Source organism: Mobula hypostoma, chromosome 6 (genome assembly GCF_963921235.1).
Source record: "Mobula hypostoma chromosome 6, sMobHyp1.1, whole genome shotgun sequence".
Lineage (NCBI taxonomy): Eukaryota > Metazoa > Chordata > Chondrichthyes > Myliobatiformes > Myliobatidae > Mobula > Mobula hypostoma.
Genome location: NC_086102.1, coordinates 357,573 through 383,591, shown reverse-complemented (window position 1 = coordinate 383,591; position 26,019 = coordinate 357,573). Strand labels below are relative to the sequence as shown.

Below are 26,019 nucleotides of genomic sequence, written 5' to 3'. Positions count from 1 at the left end.
CTCCACATCCACCCTATCTAGTTCTTTAAATATTCGGTAGGTTTCAATGAGATCCCTACCCCCCACCAGCATTCTTTCAAATTCCAGTGAGTACAGGCCAAAGCTGCCAAACTCTCCTCATATGTTAACCCCTTCATTCCAAGAATCATCCTCGTGAACTTCTTTTGGACTCTCCAATGACAACACATTCTTTCTGAGATGTGGGGCCCAAAGCTGTTGACGATACTCCCAAGTGCAGCCTGACTAGTGTCTTTTAAAGCCTCAGCATTATCTCCTTGCTTTTATATTCTATTCCCCTTGAAATAAATGCCAACATTGCATTTGCCGCCTTTACCACAGACTCAACCTGTGAATTAACCTTCTGGGAGTCTTGCACAGGGACTCCTAAATCCTTCTGCACCTCTGATGTTTGAACCTTCTCTCCATTTAGATAATAGTCCGCACTATTGTTCCTTTTACCAAAATGTATTATCATACATTTCCCAACGCTGTATTCCATCTGCCACATTTTTGCCCATTCTTCCAATCTGTCTAACTCCTGCTGCAATCACATTGCTTCCTAAGCACTACCTACTCCTCCAGCTATCTTCGTATTGTCTGCAATCTTTGCCACAAAGCCATCAATTCTATTATCTAAATCATTGACAAACAATATTAAAATCGGTGGTCTCAATACGGACCCCTGAGGAACACTAGTGACTGGCAGCCAACCAAAAAAATCCCCTTTTATTCCCACTCGCTGCCTCCTGCTTGTCAGCCATTTCGCTATCCATGCCAGAATCATTCCTGTAACGCCATAGGATATTATTTTAAGCAGCCTCATGTGTGGCACATTATCAAATGCCTTCTGAAAATCCAAGTAAACGGCATCCACTGTCCCCTTTGTTCCCCCTGCTTGCTACTTCCTCGAAAACTCAAACAGATTTGTCAGGCAAGATTTCCCTTTACAGAAACCATGCCGACTTTGACTTATTTTATCATTAGTCTTCAAGTACCTCGAAACCTCATCCTTAATAATAGACTGGCCTATAATTTCCTTTCTTTTACCATCCTCCCTTCTTAAAGAGTGGAGTGACATTTGCAATCTTTCAGTCCTCTGGGACCATGCCAGAATCAAATGATTCTTGAAAGTTCATGACCAAAGCATCCGTCATCTCTTCAGCAACCTCTCTGAGGGCTCTGGGATGTAGCCCACCTGCCCCAGGTGATTTATCCATCTTAAGACCCTTGAGTTTGCTGAGCACTTTTTCCTTTGTAATAGCAATGGCACTCACCCCTGCTCCCTGACACTCACAGACCCCTGGCATGCTGCTGGTGTCATCCACAGAGAAGACAGATGCAAGTACCTATTAAGTTCATCTGCCATTTCTTTATCCCGCATTACAACTTCACCATAGTCATTTTCCAGTGGTCCAGTATCAATTGTAATCTCCCTTTTACTCTTCATCTAACTGAAAAAAACTTTTGGTATCTTGCTTTATATTATTGACTAGACTGCCCTGATATTTCATCTTTTCCTTTCTTACAGTTTTTTTAGTTGTCTTTTGTTGGATTTTTCAAGTTTCCCAATCATCCAACTTCCCACTCAGTTTTGCTACCTTATATGCCCCTTCCTTGGCTTTTATGCAGTCCTTAACTTCCTTTTGTCAGCCAAGATTGCCTACCTCTGCCATTTGAGAACTTCTTCCTCTGTGGGACATATCTATCCTGCGCCTCGTGAACTATTCCCGGAAACTTCTACCATCTCTGCTCTGCCACCAGTATCCTCCAATCCACCTGGGCAAGCTCCTCTCTTATACCTCTGTAATACCCTTTATTCCATTGCGATACTGATACATGTGAGTAATGCTTCTCCCTCTCAAATTGCAGTATGAATTCAATCATATTATGATCACTACCTCCAAAGGGTTCCTTTATGTTAAGCTTCCAAATAATATTTCGGTTATTACACAACATCCAATCTAAGATGGTATTTACCCGACTTGGCTCAAGCACAAGCTGCTCCTAAAAGCCATCTCATAGGTATTCAACAAATTTTCTCTCTTGCAATCCGACACCAACCTGACTTTCCCAATTCTCTTGCATATTGAAGTCTGCCATTACAACTGTATCATTACCATTATTACATGCCTTTTCCAGCTCCCTTTGCAATTTCAACCCCACATTTTGGCTACTGTTTGGAGGCCTGTATGTGATTCCCTTAAATGTTTTTTTTACCCTTGCAGTTTCTTAATCCCACCCACAAAGATTTGACATTCTCTGACCCTATGTCACCTCTTTCTAAAGATGTAATTCTATCTCTTACCAACAGAGCCACGCCGTCACCTATGTATACCTGCCTGTCCTTTTGATACAAAGTATATCCTTTGATGTTAAGCTCTCAACTATGGCCCTATGTAAACACAAATAATCTGCAGATGCTGGGGTCAAAGCAACATTCACAACACGCTGGAGGAACTCAGTAAGTCGGGCAGTATCCATGGAAACGATCAGTCAACATTTCGGGCAGGAACCCTTTGTCAGAACTGAAGAGGGAAGGGGCAGAGGCCCTATAAAGAAGGTGGGGGGAGGGTGGGAAGGAGAAGGCTGGTAGGTTCCAGGTGAAAAACCAGTAAGGGGAAAGATAAAGGGGTGGGGGAGGAGAAGCAAGGAGGTGATAGGCAGGTGAAGAAGGAATAGGGGAAAACACAATGGGTAGTAGAAGGAGGTGGAACCATGAGGGAGGTGATAGGCAGCTGGGGGAGGGGGCAGAGTGACATAGGGATAGGGGAAGGGAGGGGGAGGGAATTACCGGAAGTTGGAGAATTCTGTGTTCATACCAAGGGGCTGGAGACTACCTAGACAGTATATGAGGTGTTGCTCCTCCAAACTGAGTTTAGCCTCATCATGGCAGTAGAGGAGGCCATGTCTGGACATATCCGAATGGGAATGGGAAGCAGAGTTGAAGTGGGTGGCTACCGGGAGATCCTGTCTGTTATGGCGGACGCAGCAGAGGTGCTGGACGAAGTGGTCCCCCAATCTGCGTCGGGTTTCACCGATGTAGAGGAGGCCGCACCAGGAGCACCGGATGCAATAGATGACCCCAACAGACTCACAAGTGAAGTGTTGCCTCACCTGGAAGGACTATCTGGGGCCCTGAATGGTGGCAAGAGAGGAAGTGTAGGAACAGGTGCAGCACTTAACGTCTACAGGGATAAGTGTCGGGTGGGAGATCCGTGGGGAGGGACGTGTGGATCAGGGAGTCGTGGAAGGACCAATCCCTGCGGAAAGCGGAGAGGGGTGGAGAGGGAAAGTTGTGCTTAGTGGTGGGGTCCTGTTGAAGGTGGCGGAAGTTGCGGAGGATAATGTGCTGGTGGGGTGGTGGGCTGACTCTCGTAACTACCTCGACTATACCTCTTCCCACCCTGCCACATGCAAAAATGCCAATCCCTATTCCTAGTTCCTCCATCTCCGCCACATCTGCTCCCAGGATGAGGCTTTCGGTTCCAGGACACTTCAAATGTCCTCTTTCTTTAAGGGTCGTTGTTTCCCTTCTGCCATCATCAATGATGCCCTCACCCGCATCTCCTCCATTTCCCGCACTTCGGCCCTCACCCCATCCTCCCGCCATAACAACAGGGACAGAGTTCCCCTTGTCCTCACCTACCACCCCACCAGCCTCCGTATCCAGCACATTATCCTCCACAACTTTCGCTACCTTCAACAGGACCCCACCACTAAGCACATCTTTCCCTCGCCACCCCTCTCCGCTTTCCGCAGGGATTGGTCTCTCCACGACTCCCTGATCCACATGTCCATCCCCACGGATCTCCCACCCGGCACTTATCCCTGTAAGCATAGGTGCTACACCTGTCCCTACACCTCATCTCTTGCCACCATTCAGGGCCCCAAACAGTCCTTCCAGGTGAGGCAACACTTCACTTGTGAGTCTGTTGGGGTCATCTATTGCATCCGGTGCGGCCTCCACATCGGTGAAACCCGACGCAGATTGGGGGACCGCTTCATCGAGCACCTCCGCTCCGTCCGCCACAACAGACAGGATCTCCTGGTAGCCACCCACTTCAACTCTGCTTCCCATTCCCATTCGGATATGTCCAGACCTGGCCTCCTCTACTGCCATGATGAGGCGAAACTCAGGTTGGAGGAGCAACACGTCATATACCGTCTAGGTAGCCTCTAGCCCCTTGGTATGAACATAGAATTCTCCAACTTCCAGTAATTCCCTCTCCCTCCCTTCCCCTATCCCTATTTCACTCTGCCTCCTCCCCCAGCTGCCTATCACCTCCCTCATGGTTCCACCTCCTTCTACTACCCATTGTGTTTTCCCCTATTCCTTCTTCCTGCCTATCACCTCCCTGCTTCCCCTCCCCCACCCCTTTATCTTTCCCCTTACTAGTTTTTCACCTGGAACCTACCAGCCTTCTCCTTCCCACCCTCCCCCCACCTTCTTTATAGGGCCTCTGCCCCTTCCCTCTTCAGTCCTGACGAAGGGTTCTGGCCCGAAAAGTTGACTGATCGTTTCCACGGATGCTGCCTGACCTGCTGGGTTCCTCCAGTGTGTTGTGAGTGTTGCTATGACCCTATGTAGATGGGGAGAGAATTCAAAATGCAGAGATGCAAGGGGACTTGGGAGTCCTTGTGCAGGATACCCAAAAGGTTAACCTCCAGGTTGAGTCGATAGTGAAGAACGCAAATGCAATGTTGGCATTCATTTCTAGAGGTATAGATATAAGAGCAGGGATGTGATGTTGAGGGTGATGTGAGACCATACTTCGAGTATTGTGTTTTTAAAAACGCAAACAACAGGAATTCTGCAGATGCTGGAAATTTAAGCAACACACATCAAAGTTGCTGGTGAACGCAGCAGGCCAGGCAGCATCTCTAGGAAGAGATGCAGTCGACGTTTCAGGCCGAGACCCTTCGACTGACGAAGGGTCTCGGCCTGAAACGTCGACTGCATCTCTTCCTAGAGATGCTGCCTGGCCTGCTGCATTCACCAGCAACTTTGATGTGTGTTGTTCAAGTATTGTGTGCCATTTTGGGCTCCTTATTTTAGAAAGGATATACTGACATTGAAGGGAGTTCAGAGAAGATTTGCGAGAATGATTCCAGGAATCTAATCTAATCTAAGGAATTGAAAGGGTTACCTTATGAGGAACGTCTGGCAGCTCTTGGGCTTGTTATGTACTGTAACGTTTTTTAAATAAGCCAGCAGCAAGCGATTTCACACTGAGTCGGGTTTTAATTTTAAAACCACTGTCTTTATTAGTACACAACAGGAATTCTGCAGATGCTGGAAATTCAAGCAACACACATCAAAGTTGCTGGTGAACACAGCAGGCCAGGCAGCATCTCTAGGAAGAGGTACAGTCGACGTTTCAGGCCGAGACCCTTCGTCAGGACTAACTGAAGGAAGTATTAGTAAGAGATTTGAAAGTGGGAGGGGGAGGGGGAGATCCAAAATGATAGGAGAAGACAGGAGGGGGAGGGATGGAGCCAAGAGCTGGACAGGTGATTGGCAAAGGGGATATGAGAGGCTCATGGGACAGGAGGTCTGGGGAGAAAGACAAGGGGGGGGAACCGAGAGGATGGGCAAGGGGTATAGTCAGAGGGACAGAGGGAGAAAAAGGAGAGTGAGGGAAAGAATGTGTGTATAAAAATAAATAACGGATGGGGTACGAGGGGGAGGTGGGGCATTAGCGGAAGTTAGAGAAGTTGATGTTCATGCCATCAGGCTGGAGGCCACCCAGATGGAATATAAGGTGTTGTTCCTCCAACCTGAGTGTGGCTTCAGCTTTACAGTCGAGAAGGCCGTGGATAGACATGTCAGAATGGGAATGGGATGTGGAATTAAAATGTGTGGCCACTGGGAGATCCTGCTTTCTCTGGCGCACAGAGTGTAGGTGTTCAGCAAAGCAGTCTCCCAGTCTGCGTCCGGTCTCGCCAATATATAGAAGGCCACATCGGGAGCACTGGACGCAGTATATCACCCCAGCCGACTCACAGGTGAAGTGTCGCCTCACCTGGAAGTCTTCCACCCCAGCTGACTCACAGGTGAAGTGTCGCCTCACCTGGAAGGACTCACAGGTGAAGTGTCGCCTCACCTGGAAGACTTCCAGGTGAGGCAACACTTCACCTGTGAGTCAGCTGGGGTGGGAGGTTTCCAGGTGAGGCAACACTTCACCTGTGAGTCGGCTGGGGTGATATACTGCGTCCAGTGCTCCCGATGTGGCCTTCTATATATTGGCGAGACCGGACGCAGACTGGGAGACTGCTTTGCTGAACACCTACACTCTGTCCGCCAGAGAAAGCAGGATCTCCCAGTGGCCACACATTTTAATTCCACATCCCATTCCCATTCTGACATGTCTATCCACGGCCTCCTCGACTGTAAAGATGAAGCCACACTCAGGTTGGAGGAACAACACCTTATATTCCATCTGGGTGACCTCCAGCCTGATGGCATGAACATCGACTTCTCTAACTTCCGCTAATGCCCCACCTCCCCCTCGTACCCCATCCGTTATTTATTTTTATACACACATTCTTTCTCTCACTCTCCTTTTTCTCCCTCTGTCCCTCTGACTATACCCCTTGCCCATCCTCTGGGTTCCCCCTCCTTGTCTTTCTCCCCAGACCTCCTGTCCCATGAGCCTCTCATATCCCCTTTGCCAATCACCTGTCCAGCTCTTGGCTCTATCCCTCCCCCTCCTGTCTTCTATCATTTTGGATCTCCCCCTCCCCCTCCCACTTTCAAATCTCTTACTAACTCTTCCTTCAGTTAGTCCTGACGAAGGGTCTCGGCCTGAAACGTCGACCGTACCTCTTCCTAGAGATGCTGCCTGGCCTGCTGCATTCACCAGCAACTTTGATGTGTGTTGCTTGAATTTCCAGCATCTGCAGAATTCCTGTTGTAAACAAATGTTAGCAGTGTTACGTTTATATGTGTGTAATATAGCTTCCAAACTAAGTTAAGCTTGGGGAAACAAAGCTTAGAGTCTTGAGATGCTAAAGTAGGAAAGTTCAGTTCATCCACAGAAGGAATGATGGGAGAGAGATAGTTGTAATCCAGGGTAGAGAGAAGGCAATTATGTCGAATTCCACAAGTTCCACAATGGTAATTAATAAATGTCAGTTGTCGAAGATCCTCCTTCGAGCCGTTCCAAATGCATATATGAATTACTACCAGAGTGATCTGTCACAGGAATGTTGTCTGTTACCACATTAACATACCCAGGCAAGGGATAACTTCAAGTGGTCTCACAGAAGATTCATCCACTCCTATGGATTATATGAAGTGACAGCCACACATTCGATGTGCACTGGATTGATAATCAACCCACCCTTGTGGGGAGAGCAGAGTTCCTAATCCCCAGCTTCGACAAGCTGGAGCTGCTACCCTTTTCCAGTTTTGCTCCTCCCTTCCCCCTCTCTCTCTCTGACTCTCTCATCTGTATAAACCACAAGTGGTTTCTGAGCTGGGCAAACATAAACATCAAAATGCTGCAAAGCTAGAATAAGTGACAATAATTCTTTCCCTATGGTAGAATAATTTCTTTGATGGTCATTGAATTTCCTTGAAAAGTAAGCTACAGGATGTTCAACCCCATCGCAATTATTCTCTTGTAGTAACACTGCCCCTGCAGCTTCATCACTGGCATGCACAGCTATAGAGAATGGCTTCGAAAAATCAGGTGCTCGGAGCACAGGTTGATGACATAAAATGGCTTTTAACTGATCAAATGCCTCCTGACAGGGTTCTGTCTAAACAAACTTTTTTGCCCTTCCTCAGGAGATTAGTCAAAGGAAGAGCAATATCAGCAAAGTTCTTACAAAACTTACGATAATATCCAACCATTTCCAGAAATCTTCGGAGAGCCTTTTTCCCAGTTGGAATGGGAACTTCAGAAATTGCCTGAACTTTTCCTTGAACAGTAGCTAACTCATCTTGACCCACCACATAACCAAGATAGGCTGCAGTGGCATGGCCAGATTCACTCTTTACTAAGTTAACTGTAAGGTTGGCCTTCGAAAGCCTTTCAAACAACTCTTCCACTGCAGAGATATGTGCTTCCCCAGGTGTCATTCCCTGTGACTAAATCATCAATATAGGCATCAGTGTGTTCTAACCCTCGAATTACAGAATTAATCCTTCTCTGGAACGTTCCTGGAGCATTTTTCATTCCAAACAGCAGAACATTGTATTCATACAACCCAGAAGGTGTCACAAACGCAGAAATTTCTCTACCTCTATCTGCCAATGGAACACACCAATATCCTTTCAACAGATCAGTCTTTGTAAGAAACTTAGCTTTTCCAACTTTGTCCATGCAATCATCCACCCTAGGGACGGGATAAGCATCTGTTTTTGTTACAGCATTCACCTTTCTATAATCAGTGCAAAACCTAATATACCATCAGGTTTAGGCACAATAACGCAAGGTGAACTCCAATCTGAATTAGAAGGCTGAATAATACCATTTTTCAGCATATATTCAATTTCTTCAGCCGATTTACATTTTTCCACATTCGTGTGATAGGGGTGTTGTTTAATTGGCTTGGCATTCCCCACATCTACATCATGTGATGTGACTGTGGTTAGATTCGGAACATCAGGAAATACATTTTTAAACTTCAAAATTAATCCTTTCATTTGTTTCTTTGCTGTGGTTTTAAGTGAGCCAACTTGTTATCAATGTTTTCTAAAATAGCTGAATTTGTTATTCTTACTGAGACAATGTTTAGTTTAAAATGAATCTCAGCAGAATCAACAATTACTTTCCCAGGGTCTTCAGTCTCACCGCGGCTGTCAACAGCCACCACAGCTGCTGGATGTGTCTCACCAAAGGTCATTTTCTCATCATAAGCTTTTATCATATTGATATGACAAAGCGGTGTTTTTTGTTTATGATCAGGTGTTTTGATTATGAAATTCATTTCACTAACCTGAGATTCAATCTCATAAGGACCTAAAAATCTCGCCAGAAGAGGGTTTGAACTTGTAGGTCAGGGGTCCCCAACCTTATTTGCACCGCGGACCGGTTTAATATTGACAATATTCTTGTGACCGGCTGACCCGGGGGGGGGGGGTGGCGGGGGGTGTTCAAGTAGGGTTAAACTCACCTCAACATGTCTTTTAAAGTTAGGGTTGCCAACTTTCTCCCTCCCAAATAAGGGACAAAAGTAGCAGTCAAATCCTGGGACACTTTACCCCAGGAAAGACTACCATGACCATGAAGCCTTGCGCAGGTACCTGTGTGCGCATGCATGTATGTGCCGATTTTTTTCCCCCACAAGTCGGTTTTGCCTTCATCTTCCTGACTGTACTGTACATACATTATTTCTACTTTATATAGGCTGTGTATTTATCATATCATTCCTGCTTTTACTATATGTTAGTGTTATTTATTTTTGGTTTTATATGTTATTTGGTATGATTTGGTAGGTTACTTTTTGGGTCTGGGAACGGTCAAAAAATTTTCCCATATAAATTAATGGTAATTGCTTCTTCGCTTCACGCCATTTCGGCACGAAAGGTTTCATAGGAACGCTGTACCTTAGCGGGGGAAATACAGGACAAGGGCAGTCCTGTATGGGACAAACCAATTTAGCCCAATGTATGGGATGTCCCGGCAAATACGGGACAGTTGGCAACCTTATGTTCAAGTTCAACAGTGCGTGACAGGGAATGAGGGAAGGTGCAGCTGACTCATATCATTTCCTCATGTCCCGGTAGCACATGCTTTACAGCCCGGTGGTTGGGAACCGCTGTTGTAGGTAACAGTATTAAAACCTTATCTCCCGGCTTAAAAATTCTCTTTATCGCCTGTCAATCATGCCAAATCTTCATTTCACTCTCGGCTGTTTTCAAGTTTGGTTTTGCTAATTTGCAAACTTTGTACAGCCTGTCCTTTAATGTCAGCACATAGTCTAACAAATTAATATGTAAGTCTTTATTAATCCACTGTTCCTCTAACAAGCTCAAGGGACCCCTCACTCCATGACCAAATACAAGTTCAAAGGGGCTAAAGCCCAGTGATTCCTGTACTGATTCTCTTACTGTGAACAAAAGCAAATGTACCCCCTCATCCCAGTCCTTTTCATTTTCAACACAGTATGTCTTAATCATTGTTTTGAGGGTAGAATGAGATCTTTCTAAAGCCTCTTGTGATTCCAGATGGTATGCAGACAACGTAAATTGTTTAGCTCCCAGTTCATAAACTACCTGCTGGAATAATCCAGATGTAAAATTACTTCCTTTTAAAGCTTCAATCTCAGGGTCTCGATTCTGTTCTGCTATAAACACCTTCCTAGACAAAGATAAATCTTTCTCATCAGATTTAATAACTGGATCATGGTGAAACAATGAGGGCAGAAAAGTCTCTGACAAGTCATCACAACCTGAATCCCGATTTTGGCTATCATGGGTAGCAGAATCATGCTGCACAGAACTATCTGCATTGGCTGACATCTTAGCCATACTTCGAGTTACTGCGCAGGAAGGATAAATGTTAAAATCCATCTGTGGGTCATCAGTGGTTGGCTTAGTTGTCAGCTGCACTGCAGGAACAACTTTACCATCTCCTAGGTCATTTCCTAACAACAAAGAAACATCATCAATTGGTAAACTGGGCCAGAGTCCTATTTTAACAGGTCCTGAAACTAATCCTGACTTCAGAATTACCTTGTGCAGAGGTATCGAAACAACGTGGCCTTCAATGCCATTGATAAGGTTTACCTCATCAGTGTCAGTCTCATCACTAAATTTTAGAACACTTTCTGACACAAGTGACTGAGAAGCCCCAGTATCTCGAAGGATTTTCACTGGTAGTGGGGTTGATCCTTCCTTTACTGATACAAACCCATCTGACATAAAATGATCGAATCCTTTCTTAACTCGGTCAGACTTCTCAGTTCTTAATTGGGCCTCATCAGAATGTGGGTTTATAGGTGCTTCATAATGCTGAATACAAGCATTTGGGACTGCCTCCTTTTCCTTTTTCTTTAGAATGGAACAACTAGTCATAACCTGACCAATTTTCTCACAATAGTAACAAATAAGACCAGAATATTTCTCCTTCACTTGCTTCCCTTCATTCTTTTGTCACTAGCCCCAGATTTAATTTCTGGTTTACCCGGGTTATCCGTGCTACTCTTTCTGAAGTTCCTACTCGGGGTAAACGTAACCTTGTGGGTTAAAGCATTCTCATCTGCTAATTCAGACTCCTGCAAAGGGTGGCAGCATCCTTTTCATCTAAATATGTCTTTATGTCATCAGCGACACACCTTTTAAGTTCTTCAATTAAGACCAACTCTTTCAAGTTGTCAAAATCATAATCCACATTCTTAGATATGCACCAGTGGTCAAAACACACAAACTTCTCATAAGCAAATTCCACATAAGTCTGGTTAACAGATTTCCTCAAATTTCTAAACCTTTGCCTATAGGCTTCTGGAACCAATTCATGGGCTTTAAGCACAGCGTGTTTCACTGTCTCGTAATTAGCTGCATCTCCAATTGACAAAGCAGAGTAAGCTTGTTGAGCCTTACCCCTAAATACATTCTGTAACAAAAGAGACCAGCTTTGTTTCAGCCACTTTTGACTCTGAGCCACTTTCTCAAAATGCTAGAAGTATTTATCAACCTCAGCTTCATTAAATGGAAGGACCAATTTAACTTCCTGACTGGCCACAAATTTCTCAGCAGAGGAAAAAGCAAGACCCCTTTGCTCTAGCTTACCTAACTCCTCTAACTCAAACCTCCTTTGTCTTTCATTTGCCCCCTCTGTTTTTCTGCTTCTTCCCTCTGTTTGTCTGCTTCTTCAGCTGCAAACTGCCTCTGTTTGTCTTTTTCCACAGCTTCTAATCTAAGTCTCTCTCGGTTGAACCTTAATTGGTCCAGCCGTAACTGGAGCTCGGGGTAACTGGTTTACTTTCAGGAAACAAATCTAACGCCCCCTCATCAAGCTCCTTCGCAGCTATATAGTGCTCAGCTATTTTCCTCTGAATCTCTGGCTTTCTCATAGATCGTTTTATTAAAACAAGTCTCAGCTTTTTAGCAATGGCCACCAATTTGTTCAGGCTGTATTCCCTGGAGTTCAGGAGAATGAGGGGGGATCTCATTGAGGCATACTGAATGTTAAAAAGGCCTGAACAGATTAGATAAGGCAAAGTTATTTCCCATGGCAGGAGAGTCTAGGACAAGAGGACATGACTTCAGGATTGAAGGACGTCCATTTTGAACAGAGATGCAGAGAAATTACTTTAGTCAGAGGGTGGTAAATCTGTGCAAATTGTTGCCATGAGTAGCTGTGGAGACTAAGTTATTGGGTGCATTTAAGGTAGAAATAGATAGGTTCTAGCCAGGGCATCAAAGGGTATGGGGAGAAGGCTGGGAGTGGGGTTGACTGGAAGAATTGGATCAGCCCATGATTGAATGGTGGAGCAGGCTCAATGGGCCGAATGGCCTATTTCTTCTCCTATATCTTATGGTCTTTCAGCCACAACTCAGTAACGCCCAACTGTCATACTGACCAATATCTAATTGCGCCACAAGTTCGTCCACCTTATTCCGAATGCTACGCACATTTAAATACAGCACCTTTAGTCCTGCATTCTTCACCCTTTTGAATTTTGCTTCTGTGGTACAATTTAACTCTTTGCTCTGTCTGTATTTGTACCCAATCATTGGCTTGTCCTTCGTTACATTCATGTTACACCCATCAACTACTTCTGGCTCATCCTCAGCTATATCATCCTGGTTCGCACACCCCCCCCCCCCCGCCATAATAGTTTAAACCACTCCCAACAGCTCTAGTAAATCTGTCTGCAAGAATATTTGTCCCCCTTAGATTCAAGTGCAACCTGTCCCTTTTTGTACAGGTCCCACCTGCCCCAGAAGAGGTCCTATTTATCCAGAAATCTGAATCCCTGCTCCCTGCTCCAATTCTTCAGTCATGCATTTATCTGCTATCTCCTATCCTCTCTGTAATCCTGTGATTACTACCCTTGAGGTCCTGTTTCTCAGCTTCCTTTCTCACTCTCTGTATTCTATTTTCAGGATCTCCTCCCTTTTTCTTCCTATGTCGTTGGTACCATTATCTACCACAACTTCTGGCTGCTGATTCTGCCTTTTAAGAATATTGTGGATATGTCCAGAAACGTCTCAGATCCTAGTACCTGGGGGGCAAACTACCATCTGTTTTTTCTTTTGCATCCACAGAATCCCCTGTCTGTCCCCCTGACTATGAAGTCCCCTATAACTGCTGCCATCCTCTTTAGTTCCTTACCCTTCGGAGCACAGGGCCAGGAGCACAGCTGATGTTGCTTCCTCCACGATATGAATTTAACGCTACTGACTCCACCACTGATCCCCCCAGTGTAAACTGGTGCTTGTCCGCCCTACTTTTCCTGAAGTCAATAACTAGGTCTTTAGTTCTGCTGATGTTGGGTGAGAAGTTATTGCAGCACCATTCAACCAGGTAACCAGAGAGAGCACAGAGGAGATTTACAAGAATGTTTCCTGGATTGGAGAGCATGCCTTATGAGAATAGATTGAGTGAACTTGGCCTTTTCTCTTTGGAGAAAAGGATGGAGGATGAGAGATGACCTGATAGAGGTGTATACAGTGATGAGAGGCATTGATCATATGGATAGCCAGAGGCTTTTTCCCAGGGCTGAAATGGCTAACACAAGGGAGCATAGTTTTAAGTGGCTTGGAAGTAGGTACAGGAGGAATGTCAGAGGTAAGTTTTCGCAGTGTTGGGTGTGTGGAATGCACTGCCAGTGATGGTGATAGAGGCAGATATAATAGAGTCTTTTAAGAGACCCCTATATAGGTACAAGGAGCTTAGAAACATAGAGATCTATGCAGTAGGGTAATTCTAGGCAGTTTCTAGAGTAGGTTACGTGGTTGGCACAACATTGTGGGCCGAAGAGCCTGTAATGTGCTGTTGCTTTTTATGATCTATGTTCTATGTAATCTGTCTCCCTCTGGTAAACTGACTCATTGTCACCTGTGATTAGTCCAACATAAGATTTCTAATCCTGCTAGTAATTGCTGTGCTTCTCCCAACAGGTGGTTAGTCCAGAGGATCGATTTGTGATTACAGCAGACCGTGATGAGAAGATTCGAGTCAGTTTACTGGAGCAGCCGTATACCATTGAGGCCTTTTGTTTGGGACACCGCGAGTATGGTCACAGTTGTAACTGTCTTGTGCATGGACTGGGAGCACACGGCACCCTCTGGGTGTGCCTTTGCTTGGGTCTCTTGGCACACTCTAATGTTGCTGGGATAGCTATGAACATACCTGTCTGCAGTGAGCCCTCCTCATTTTTAATTGATGACCCCTGGCAAAGTACCTAAAAATCTCAAGTTGCTGACCTCTGGGCAGTCCACCACAAACACAAGGAATATTGGTTTTCCAAACACAGTTCAGATTTAATGCCATCCATTAATCCTCTGCCTTCCCATTCTCCTTCAACAGAAGCCCAGTTCCTTGTGCCTCTTCTCCTGTGGTTTCCAGCCTAGAGGTGACCATGACAATTCTAAGGATGGGAAAAGACCATTCATCTCTGTTTCCATGTGTTACATCATCTGTCCTCTGATCTGACCCAATGAAGTGTTTATGTGAATGGGGCCTGAAACATGGAATGTTGCTGACATGTTGGGGATGTTATCTGAAACATACAACTAGGTATACAGATATGGCAAGTAATCAAGAAGACTGATGAAACATTAACCTCAATTGCAAAGACTCCAGGATAGGACTCTGATTACTCTAGGAAACTTTTGATTTGACTTCAGATACAGAAAGGATGTGGTAGAATAGAGAGTGTACAAAAGAGTACTGGCATGTCTGAAATGGAGAGCTGTGGCTAAAGGAGAGATTGCGTAGGTTGAGCGTATTCTTTCTTGTAGGAGTTTAGAAGATTATGTGGGACAAAGGTTTAGTATCCTTTTCCTTGGGTGGGAGGTGTTTGAAACTAGAGGGTACAAGTTTAATGTGAGAGAAGGCAGGTTGTTATGGAATGAGATGTCAGTGGTAATGACTGATGCTTTTTTAAACTATGAATTAATATACCAACCTTGTCTGTTTCCACAGGTTTGTTAGTGAACTCTGCATTCCACCAAATTACCCCCAGCTGCTCTTGTCTGGCTCTGGGGTAGGAACATACCTTTTATGTTGTCGTTTCTGATGTAGTGATGTTCACAGTACAGTACTGAATCTAGAACTGCCTGACTGGGAGACAGTAGATGCTAAGTTGCTGTGGGGAAAAAATAAGATTTGTTCCAGAATGGAAAGGATGCTATTAAAGAGGGACGTTATCTCTTTTACATTGTGACAAATGATCAGGGATTGAACATAATCTAATGACTGTAAAATACAGTAGACTTGGGGCTACAGACCCCCCCGCCCCCCCATTAATGGTGGAGATCCATGGCTTAAATGAGGTTGGGACACCTGCTCTAGATGTTAAGTACCAGATATAAAAATCAGAAAATGTTGGAAGTAAGTAGTGGGTCAAGGGGCATCTGGGGAGGGAAACTGATTAATGACTTATGAATAGATTGAATATTGTGGAGAAAGAAGCCTGAGTAGCAGAGGGAAGAAACAGGGAAACAAGGGGCTGAAAGGTGAAATGATAAATGGTAAGTGTCAAGTCTCCATGGTCAGTAAATTACGAACATGACTAGCAGAGACAGGAAGGGGAGGTAAGCACGATAATGGAAATAATGGAGATAATGGATTATTGAAGCAGAAAGTACAGCACAGAAATAGGTCATTTGTAACCATCTGGGCCATACTGACATCGTCTACCAGTCCCATCTAACTGCACCTGGACCATTATCCCTTACCTCCTCCCATCTCCCATCCACATACCCATCCAGACTTCTCTTAAAAATTGCAATCAAAACCATTATCAACCACTTCTTATGGCAGCTATCCCACACAACCCATGCGTGGGATAACCCTAACCCCTTAAATAGTGGAATTTCTTAGTGGCCATCAACCTTAATTCCTATCCCCATTCCAATTCTGACATATTGATCCCTGGCTGCTCTTTTACCATGGTGAGGCCACCTCATTGAGTGTCTAGGCACCCTCCAACCTGGTGACACAAATATAGATTTCTCCTTCCAGTTTTATTTTTCATTTTTTTTCTTTGTCCCTCTGCTTTCCCTCTTCTATTCCCCACTCTGGTCTCAGCTGCCTTTCATTTCCCCTTGGTGCCCCTGCTCCTTCCCTTTCTCTCATGGTCTGCTCTCTGTCCTTGTAAGGTTCTTTTTCCAGCCCCCTGGCTTCATCTATCACCTCCTAGCTAGTCCTCCTTTCCCCCTCCCCTCCCCCACCTTTTTATTCTGGCATCTTCCTGTTCCTTTCCAGTCCTGATGAAGGGGCTCGGCCTGAAATGTCAACTGTTTATTCATTTCCATGATCTTCTGAGTTCCTCCAGCATTTTGTGTGTGTTCCCCTTAAATATTTCACCTTTCATCCTAAATCTATGACCTCCAGTTCATAGCTTCAAAATAACATCCTAACTTTTGTATGCATTGCTCTGATTTATGAAAGCAAATGTGCCAGAAGTTCTCTTTATGACCTTATTTACTGGGACAATGCTTTTAAGGAATTTATTCCCAGGTCCCTCTGTTCTTTCATACCCAGTACCCTACCATTCATTGTGTAAGACCTACCCTGGTTTGTCCTCCCAAAGTGCAACACCTTACACTTGTCTGCATTAAATTCCATCTGTCATTTTTCCAGCTGGTCCGGATCCCACTGCAAATTTTGATAGTCTTTCTTGCTGCCTACTACACCTCTAATCTTGGCGTCATTTGCAAATTTGCTGACCTAGTTTACCACATTTTTACCCAGATCGTTGATATAGATAACAACCAGTAATGGACCCAGCACTGATCCCTATGGCACACCACACCACTAGTATGAATGATAGTCATCTGCTGTAGTGAAGAGTGGGAGGTGACGTGGATAGCTCCAGGGTTCAAGGTGCAGCAGCAATAGGCTGAAAACTTGTTGATCAGAATAATGTTAGATGGAGCATTGTACATTGGGAATGTTGGTTTTAATTGCCCTGTTTCCCCATCTCTAGGATGGCACAATCAGGCTCTGGGAATACCAAAGTGGGATGGAGCTAGATTGCTTTAAGATGAGTGAAATTCAAGCTTCAGGATGCCAGAAGGTGAGTGGTCTCCAGAGTGGTCCTGGAAAGTGTCCATGTCATTCATTGGGGTCTGCAGGAGTGTTGGCAGTATTACTGTGCTGAGTCATAGCCAATGACCTGTGTTTGAATTGCAGGCCAGGTGTGCTGTGGTACGGATCGTCCATTGCAAACAGGGAGATAACTTCGCTGTTCTTTGTGATGAGTAAGTGTAACTTGTATAATTCAGAAAGAATGGAAACAACAGTAGACCATCAGTCCTTTTGATGCCATTCTCCAATTGGTTTAGAGACCATTTGCCCTTTTGATGCTGTTCTCCCATTGGTTTAGATCTGGGGTGGCGAACCTTCTACATTCCATGCGTCAATTTTTTCACGCACGAGTTCAGATGCGTCTCATACAACTCTTGTACCCCCATTCAATTCTTGTAAAAATATGTTAATATAGACATTTTTACATGATATATTGATTTAATATAAAAACAAGATAAACATTACTTACCTTAATGAGACTTCTAACAAATATATTTTGTCGTCTTTTGATTTCTTCCTTTTTCGTAATCACATATTCTTTCGGTAACTCAGACCAAAGCACTAGCTTCAGTTTTCCTTCTATTTCAGTCTGATGTTGTGTTTTATAGTGTCATGTCTTCTATTATGTGAGAAAGTGTTTTCACAAACAATGCACAATGGTTTTCCTGAAGGACCTGCTATAAATAAGAACTCATTTTCCCACTGTTCATTGAATTCACGGTTACTATCACTTTCTGCTTTTCTTTTGCTCATTTTCTTTTGCACTGTGATGGGTAACTGAATGTAAAAACAAGGCTTAATTTTCGAAAAAGTACAAAACTGCAAATGTTCGCAAAGGACGAACAAAGCACAACTCCATAGCGCACGAGTGTCAATTGTAAACTGACTGGCAAAAACCTGCGATGCACCGCTGGTGCAGACGCCTGGCGCCTCAGGATCAAATGTGTATTGAACAGTTATGGAACGACTGCAGAACAAAAGTCCTTCTTTCCTAGTTTAACTCATTGACCATTTTTTAAAAATTGAAAACAGATTAATATGAAAGAAAATAACATTCGCCAGAAGATGTGCACAATATAATAAAATCGCTAAAAATAATTGCTAAGTTTTAGATTTATTCTCAGTAAAACCCATTTCTAGCTCTAAGCTACTTGAATTTCTGTTATAGATTTTTTTTTCTACAAATTGGTTTTTAGTTAATACTTTTTGCATGAGTAGGCTTACTTTTTTTATTATTAACACTGGGGTTCCACTTCTAACCATTCAATGACCCACTTTTGCCGCATGCCCCATAGGTTGGCCATCCCTAGTTTAGATCATGGTTGGTCTTCCTCCTTGGTGCTATTTTCCTGTACAATGTACACATCACTGAGTGCCTTGTAGAAACCTATTGATTGATATTTTGTAGAAACTCAAGTGACTAGGGTTCCAAATATTTATCACGCTGGTGTGGAGAAAATTCACATCTGTTCTTTCCAGCCTGGAGGAAAGAATCCCATTCTGTGCAATAGTACATACAACAGAACAGCATGGGGACAGGCCCTGCAACGCACCATGCCTGTACCAATAGTGTGCCAGCGTAATTTCCCAAATTCGACACTCTGTGCCCTGACTGAAGGCCAGCATGCCAAAAGTCTCTTCACCACCATGTCTATCTGCAACACCACTTTCAGGGAAAGATGTACCTGTATTCCTATGCTCCTGTCTTCTGCAAAACTCTCCAGGGCCCTAATATTTGCCCTATCCTGATTCGTCTTTCCGAAATGTAACACCTCGCACTGATCTGAATTAAAGTCCACTTGCAGCTCCTTGGTTCATTTACCCAGCTGATCAGGAACCTTCTGTAAATCCTGATAACCACTTTCACTGTCAACAGCACCAGCTACTTTAGTCTCGTCTACAAACTTACTGACCATACCTTGTATGTTCTCATCCGAATCCAAATAACAATGAACCCAGCACCCAGCTCTGGGGAAAGCCACTGGCCTCCAGTCTGGATAACAACTTCTATTGTCCCCCTCGGCTATTTAACATAAAGCCACTTCTGGATGCAGTTAACAACTTTTCCTGGATCCCATGTGACTTAAGTTTCCATAGCACCGTCTTCCAAAGGCCCTACTGAACTACATGTAGACCACAGCCACATTCTTCATCTGCAAGGCATTTTATCTGAAGCTCTGCATTATGGGGAACCATGACCAGTTTCTTAAAGTAATCCATTAGCTTTACTCCACCTCTTCTAAGTCACTGTGCTTTAATCCATTATTCCCGACTCCTCCTACACCATCTTTCTCCCATAAACTTAGAATTCTATCCCTTTCCCAGATATCCCACTTCCTAACCCTTTCCTAATCCATGTCAGATGAAGAATGCGACAGTACTTCATCTTGAATTGTCTAATCCTGTGTCCTCACACTGAGAAGATATGTCAAAGGAGGAATTCAGCTGTGTCTGCCAACCTCATTGATGCAGTGATTTCACATTCATACAAAATAATACTTCTGCATGGTATTGAGTAACCAAATAGAAACTGACAGAACTTGTTGTTTCTCTCGTACGAGCCTTGTGCTTTCCCTGAGTTTAACAGCCTTAGATTAGGCTGTTAAATTATGGTTGTGAGTCACAGTCATAAAGAAGTACAGCACAGAAACAGGCCATTCAGCCCAACAAGTCCATGCCAAAACCATTGAAACTGCCTAATGTAGAACATAGAAATCTACCGCACATTATAAGGTTCGTCCATCATCATCGATGAAGACCTTGACACTATTAGTACTTCTTTTACGAGGTCGAGTTGCTAGCATGGATGGGGGGCGTGCAAGGGAGCCAGCTGGATTCGAACTCGGGACCGCTCGCCCCGAAGTCCAGCACTGATGCCACTACGCTACCAGCCTACAACACATTACAGGCCCTTCGGCCCACAATGTTGTGCCTACTCTAACCTACTCTAGAAACTGCCTAGAATTTCCCTAGCACATACCACTCTATTTTTCTCCCATCGACCTGCACTGGGACCACAGCCATCCATGTACCTATCCACATTTCTCTTAAATTTTGGAATCGAGCACTCATGCGCCACTTGTGCTGGCAGCTCATTCCACACTCTCTCAACTTTCTGGTGAGTGAAGAAATTTCCCCTCATGTTCCCCTAAATTTTTCACCTTTCATTCACCCTTAACCCATGACATCTGGTTGTAGTCCTAGCCAACCTCAGTGTAAAAAGTTTGTTTGCGTTTACCCTATCTATACCTCTCTATCAAATCTCCTTTCAATCTTCTACGTTCTAAGGAATACAGTCCTAACCTATTCAATCTTTCTTTATAACTTGGGTCTTCTAGACCCGGCAACATCCTTGTAAATTTTCTTTGTACCCTTTCAAACTTGTTTATATCTTTCCTCTAGGTAAGTGACCAAAACTGCACACAATATTCCCAATTAGGCCTCACCAACATCTTGTACAACTTCAACATGACATCTCATCTCCTGTACTCAATACATTGACTTCTGCCATGTGCCAAATACTTTCTCTATCTACCAGTGACTCCACTTTCATTGAATTATGGAGCTGTAATTCCTGTGTAAGATTTATTCTAATTGGTCCTACTGGTGCAAATCCTTGCACTTGTCTGCATTACTTGCCATTTTTCCAGCTGAACCAGATCCCACAGCAAGCGACGATATCCTTCCTTGCTGTCTACTGCACCCCCAATCCTGGTGTTATTCGCAAATTTGCTGATCCAGTTAACCATATTATTATCTAGATCCTTGATACAGAAGACACAAGATAGTACAAAGTCAGCATGGTTTCCTTCAGGGAAAATCCTGCCTGGCGAGATTGTTGGAATTCTTTGAGGAGATTACACATAGGATAGATAAGGGGGATGCAGTGGATGTTGTACATTTGGACTTTCAGAAGGCTTTTGCCACACATGAAGCTGCTTACCAAGTTATGAGCCCATGGTATTCCAGGAAAGTTACTGACATGGTTAGAGTATTGGCTGATTGGTAGGAGACAGCGCATGGAAATAAAAGGATTCTTTTCTGGTTGGCTGCCAGTGACTAATGGTGTTCTGCAGGGGTTGGTGTTGGGACCACTTCTTTTTATGCTGTATATAAACGATTTAAATGATGGAATAGATGGTTTTGTTGCCAAGTTTGCAGATGATATGAAGATTGGTGGAAGGGCAGGTAATGTTGAGGAAACAGGTAGGCTGCAGAAGGACTTAGACAGATTAGGAGACTGGGCAAGAAAGTGGCAAATGAAATACAATGTTGGAAAATGCATAGTCATGCACTTTGGTAGTAGAAATAAATGTGTGGACTATTTTCTAAACGGGGAGAAAATCCAAAGATCTAAGATGCAAAGGGACTTAGGAATCCTTGTGCAGAACACCCTAAATGTTAACTTGCAAGTTGAGTCAGTGGTGAGGAAGGCAAATGCCATGTTAGCATTAATTTCAAGAAGTCTAGAATACAAGAGCAAGGATGTGATGCTGAGGCTTTATAAGTCACTGGTGAGGCCTCACCTTGAGTATTGTGAACAGTTTTGGGCCCCCCATTTTAGAAAAGATGTGCTGGCATTGGAGAGGGTCCAGAGGAGGTTCACAAGGATGATTACAGGAATGAAAGGGTTGTCGTGCAAGGAGCGTTTGATGGCTCTGGGACTGTACTTGCTGGAATTTAGAAGGATGTGGGGGGGATCTCATTGAAACCTTTCGAATGTTCAAAGGTCTAGACAGAGTAGATGTGGAAAGGATGTTTTCCATAGTGGGAGAGTCTAAGACAAGAGGGCACAGCCTCGGTATGGAGAGGCAAGATGCAGAGAAATTTCCTTAGTCAAAGGGCGGTGAATTTGTGGAATTTGTTGCCAGGTGCAGCTGTGGAGGCCAGCTCGTTGGGTGTATTTAAGGCAGTGATTGATAGGTTCTTGATTGGACATGGTATGTAAGGTTACGGGGAGAAGGCTGGGAAGGCTGAGGAGGAGAAGAAAAAACGATCAGCCATGATTGAATAGATGGCCTAATTCTGCTCCTATGTCTTATGGACAAACAACAAAGGACCCAGCACCAATCCCAGCAGTTTACTAGTCATGGGCTATTGGTCAGAGAGGCAACCACATACTACCACTCTGGCTTCTCTGACAAAGCCATTGTCTGATCCAATTTACTACCTGATGGTGAATGCTGAGAGACTTAACCTTCTTGACCAACCTCCTATGTGGGACCTTGTCAAACGCCTTGCTAAAGTCTATGTAGACAACATCTATTGCCTTACCTTCATCAACTTTCTTGGTAACTTCCTCAAAAAAACTTTCTAAGATTGGTTAGATATGATAGCACAAAACACGCTGATTATCCTTAATCAGTCCGTGTCTATCCAAATACTTATATATCCGGTCCCTTAGAATACATTCCAATACGTTTCCCGAACTGATGTTGGGCTCACTGGCCTATAATTTCCTGGTTTCTGTTTAGAACCTTTTTTCAACAACCGAACAACATTGGCTATCCTCCAATCCTCTGGTACCTTTCCTGTCACTAAGGCTGATTTAAATATCTTTGCTAGGGCGCCAGCAATTTCTTCACTGTGGGGTCTGAGTGAACTCCTTGTTAGGCCCTGCAGATTTATCCATTTTGATTTGCCTCAGGACAGCACACACCTCTGTCTGTAATCTATATCGGGGTCATGAAATTGTTGCCGCTTCTCCTTGCTTCTCTAAACTCCTGAGTAAATACATATGTAAAATAATTATTTAAGATCTCTCTCATCTGTTTTGGCTCCAGACATGGATTACCAATCTGATCTTCCAGAGGACCAGTTTTGTCCTTTGCAATCTTTCTGCTCTGAACACACCTGTAGAATCCCTTAGGATTCTCCTTCACCTTGTCTGCTAGGGCAACTTCATGCTTTCTTTTAGCCCTCCTGAGTTCTTTCTTAAGTGTTTTCTTACATTTCTTATACTCCATAAGTACCTCATTTGTTCCTACTTGCTATGCACCTCCTGTTTTTTCTCTTAATCAGAGCCTCAATATCTCTTGAAAACCAAGGTCCCATACACTTGTCACCTTTACCTTCAATTCTGACAGACACGTACAGGCTCTATACTCTCAAAATTTCACTTTTGAAGTCCTCCCATTTACCAAGTACACCTTTGCCAGAAAACAGCTTGTCCCAATCCACACTTGCCAGATCATGTCTGATACCATCAAAATTGGTCTTTCTCCAATTTAGAATCTTAACCCACGGACCAGATCTATCTTTTTGCATATTTTCTTTAAAACTAATGGCATTATGTTTACATGATGCACAGTGTTCCCCTATACACACTCTGTCTCATTCTCTAATCTGATTGGGACTTCTGTGTACTGATTAACAAAACTTCCCTGAACACATTTGACAAACTCGATCCCATTTCGTCCTTTTAGAGTACAGAAATCCCAGTCAATATGTAGAAATTAAAAATCACCTTTCTTACAACCTTACGTTTCTTGCGATCGCGCTACAAATTTGTTCCTCTAGATCTGTAGAACTGTTGAGTGGTCTGTAGTATAGCCCCATTAACTTGTTCTTTATCTTTTTTATTGCTCAGTTCCACCCATAATTCCTCACTTGGTGAGTTCTCCAGTCTATCCTGACGGAGCACTGCCTTGACATTTTCCCTGACTAGTAACACTCTGTCATGTCTAAAACAGAACCCTGGTATGTTGAGCTGCCAGTCCTGCCCTTCTTGCAACCAAGTTCCACTAATGGCTTGGCTGCAATGTCATAATTTCAGGGGTTGATCCTTGCCCTGAGCACATGTGCCTTTCCTACGATACTTCTTGCATTGAAATATACGCCACTTAGGACACTAGTCGCACCAGGCTCAACCTTTGATTCCTAACTTTGAGGTCTCACCAACATCTGTCTCCACAACCTCTCCACTAACTGTTCTGGCACTCTGGTTCCCATCCCACTGCAACTCTCGTTTAAATCCCACCGTGCAGCATTAGTCCCCCTCCAGTTCAGGTGTAAACTGTTCCTTCTTTACAGGTCCCAACTTCCCTGGAAGAGAGCCCAGTGATCCAAAAATCTTATGCCTCCCTCCTACACTAACTCCTTAGCACATATTAAACTACAATCTTCCTACTTCTGGCCTTACTAGCCTGTGGCATTAGTTGCAATCTTGAGATCACAACCCTGGAGGTCCTGCCCTTTTAAGTGCTGTGGAGTATCTGAAACTCTCATGCAGGGTTGCCTGTATTTGTTGAGTGTTTAAAGAGGCAGTACACAGGGAATTACTTTTTCTGTTTGGTGTTGCTACGTTTTCTGTACTTGTCAGCTTCTCCTCAGTACACATCTTCAAGTTGGATGCTGTAGCTCAGAAACTGAATCATCTGCATACAATCACAGTGAGACAACAAGCCTGGGATATAGCGTTTGATGATATATCACGTCTCTGGATCTTGGATGGAGAAATAGTGGTTGTGTATCAACCACAGGAGGGCCACTGGCAGGTAAGGGGTAGTTGTGTGCGATGAGGTGCAGGTGAGAGAAAGGTGGGGGCGATGGGTGGTGGTGAGGGGAAGTTGTGTGCGGTGAGGATTCAGGTGGGAGCAGTGGGTGTTGGTGCAACTGAGGGGAAGGTAGGAGCGGTGGGTGGAAGTTCAGGTGAGGGGAAGGTGAAGATGGGTTTGTAGGTGAGGGGAAGGTGGGGGTGCAGGTGAGGAGAAGGTAAAGATGGGGTTGCAGGTGAGTGGAAGTTGGGACAATGGTAAGGAGAAGGTCAGGCCGGTGGGTGGAGATATGTGATTTAGTAGGTGCCAGTTATGGAGTGCATGAAAATTCAAACATCCATTCATAGAGGACTGCGTGTCTTCATAATCTAAACTAGAATTGCTGGGGGGTGGGAATCAAACTGAAGTGACAGAGGAAAGGGAGGTTGGCTCACAAATAGAGACAGTTTGGAGACACAGCAAAAGATAAGGTTAGATTAGATTAGATTCAACTTTATTGTCATTGTGCCGAGTACAGATACAAAGCCAATGAAATGCAGTTAGCATCTGACCAGAAGTGCAAAGAATAGTGTTATTTACAAAATAACTGCGAATAAAAAGTAAGGGCTACAGCACATAAATATAGAAGTACTGAGACAGTACAATATGGGTGCAATACTGCTTAGCACTGTGATGTGAGGTTCAGCAGGGTCACAGCCTCAGGGAAGAAGCTCTTCCTGTGCCTGCTGGTGTGGGAGCGGAGGCTCCTGTAGCGCCTACCGGATGGGAGGAGAGTAAAAAGTCCATGGTTAGGGTGAGAAGCATCCTCGAAAATGCTTTTCACCCTGCCCAGGCAACATAGGCAGGAGAGGGAGGATAGGCAGGTGATAGAGAAGGGACACGCTCAGTCCGATAGTTTGAGATGTGTCTATTTTAATGCAAGGAGTATCATGAATAAAGCCGATGAGCTTAGAGCGTGGATCAGCACTTGGACCTATGATGTTGTGGCCATTACAGAGACTTGGATGGTGCGGGGGCAGAAATGGCTACTTCAAGGGCCAGGCTTTAGATGTTTCTGAAAGGACAGGGAGGGAGGCAAAAGAGGTAGGGTTGTGGCACTGTTGATCAGAGATGGTGTCACGGCTGCAGAAAAGGAGGAAGTCATAGCAGAGTTGTCTACTGAGTCTCTGTGGGTGGAAGTTAGAAACAGGAAGGGGATCAATAACTCTAATGGGTGTTTTTTTTATAGACCATCCAATAGTAACAGGGACATCGAGGAGCAGATAGGGAGACAGATCCTGGAAAGGAAGAATAATAACAGGGTTGTTGTG

At 44.2% G+C, this 26,019-nt stretch overlaps 1 protein-coding gene across 2 annotated transcripts in view; it reads left to right on the top strand.

Annotated features, from left to right (window-relative positions):
* wdr4 (WD repeat domain 4) overlaps window positions 1–26,019 on the top strand; it is a 67,648-nt gene that overhangs the window by 27,303 nt on the left and 14,326 nt on the right. The window contains exons 5-9 of one of the 2 annotated variants that reach the window (XM_063050184.1): window positions 14,078–14,190; window positions 15,105–15,165; window positions 17,113–17,202; window positions 17,319–17,386; window positions 24,535–24,709. In XM_063050184.1, coding sequence (XP_062906254.1) covers window positions 14,078–14,190; window positions 15,105–15,165; window positions 17,113–17,202; window positions 17,319–17,386; window positions 24,535–24,709 — 507 coding nt within the window. The remainder of the gene's footprint in view (window positions 1–14,077; window positions 14,191–15,104; window positions 15,166–17,112; window positions 17,203–17,318; window positions 17,387–24,534; window positions 24,710–26,019) is intronic. The other variant, XM_063050185.1, reaches the window with a different exon arrangement.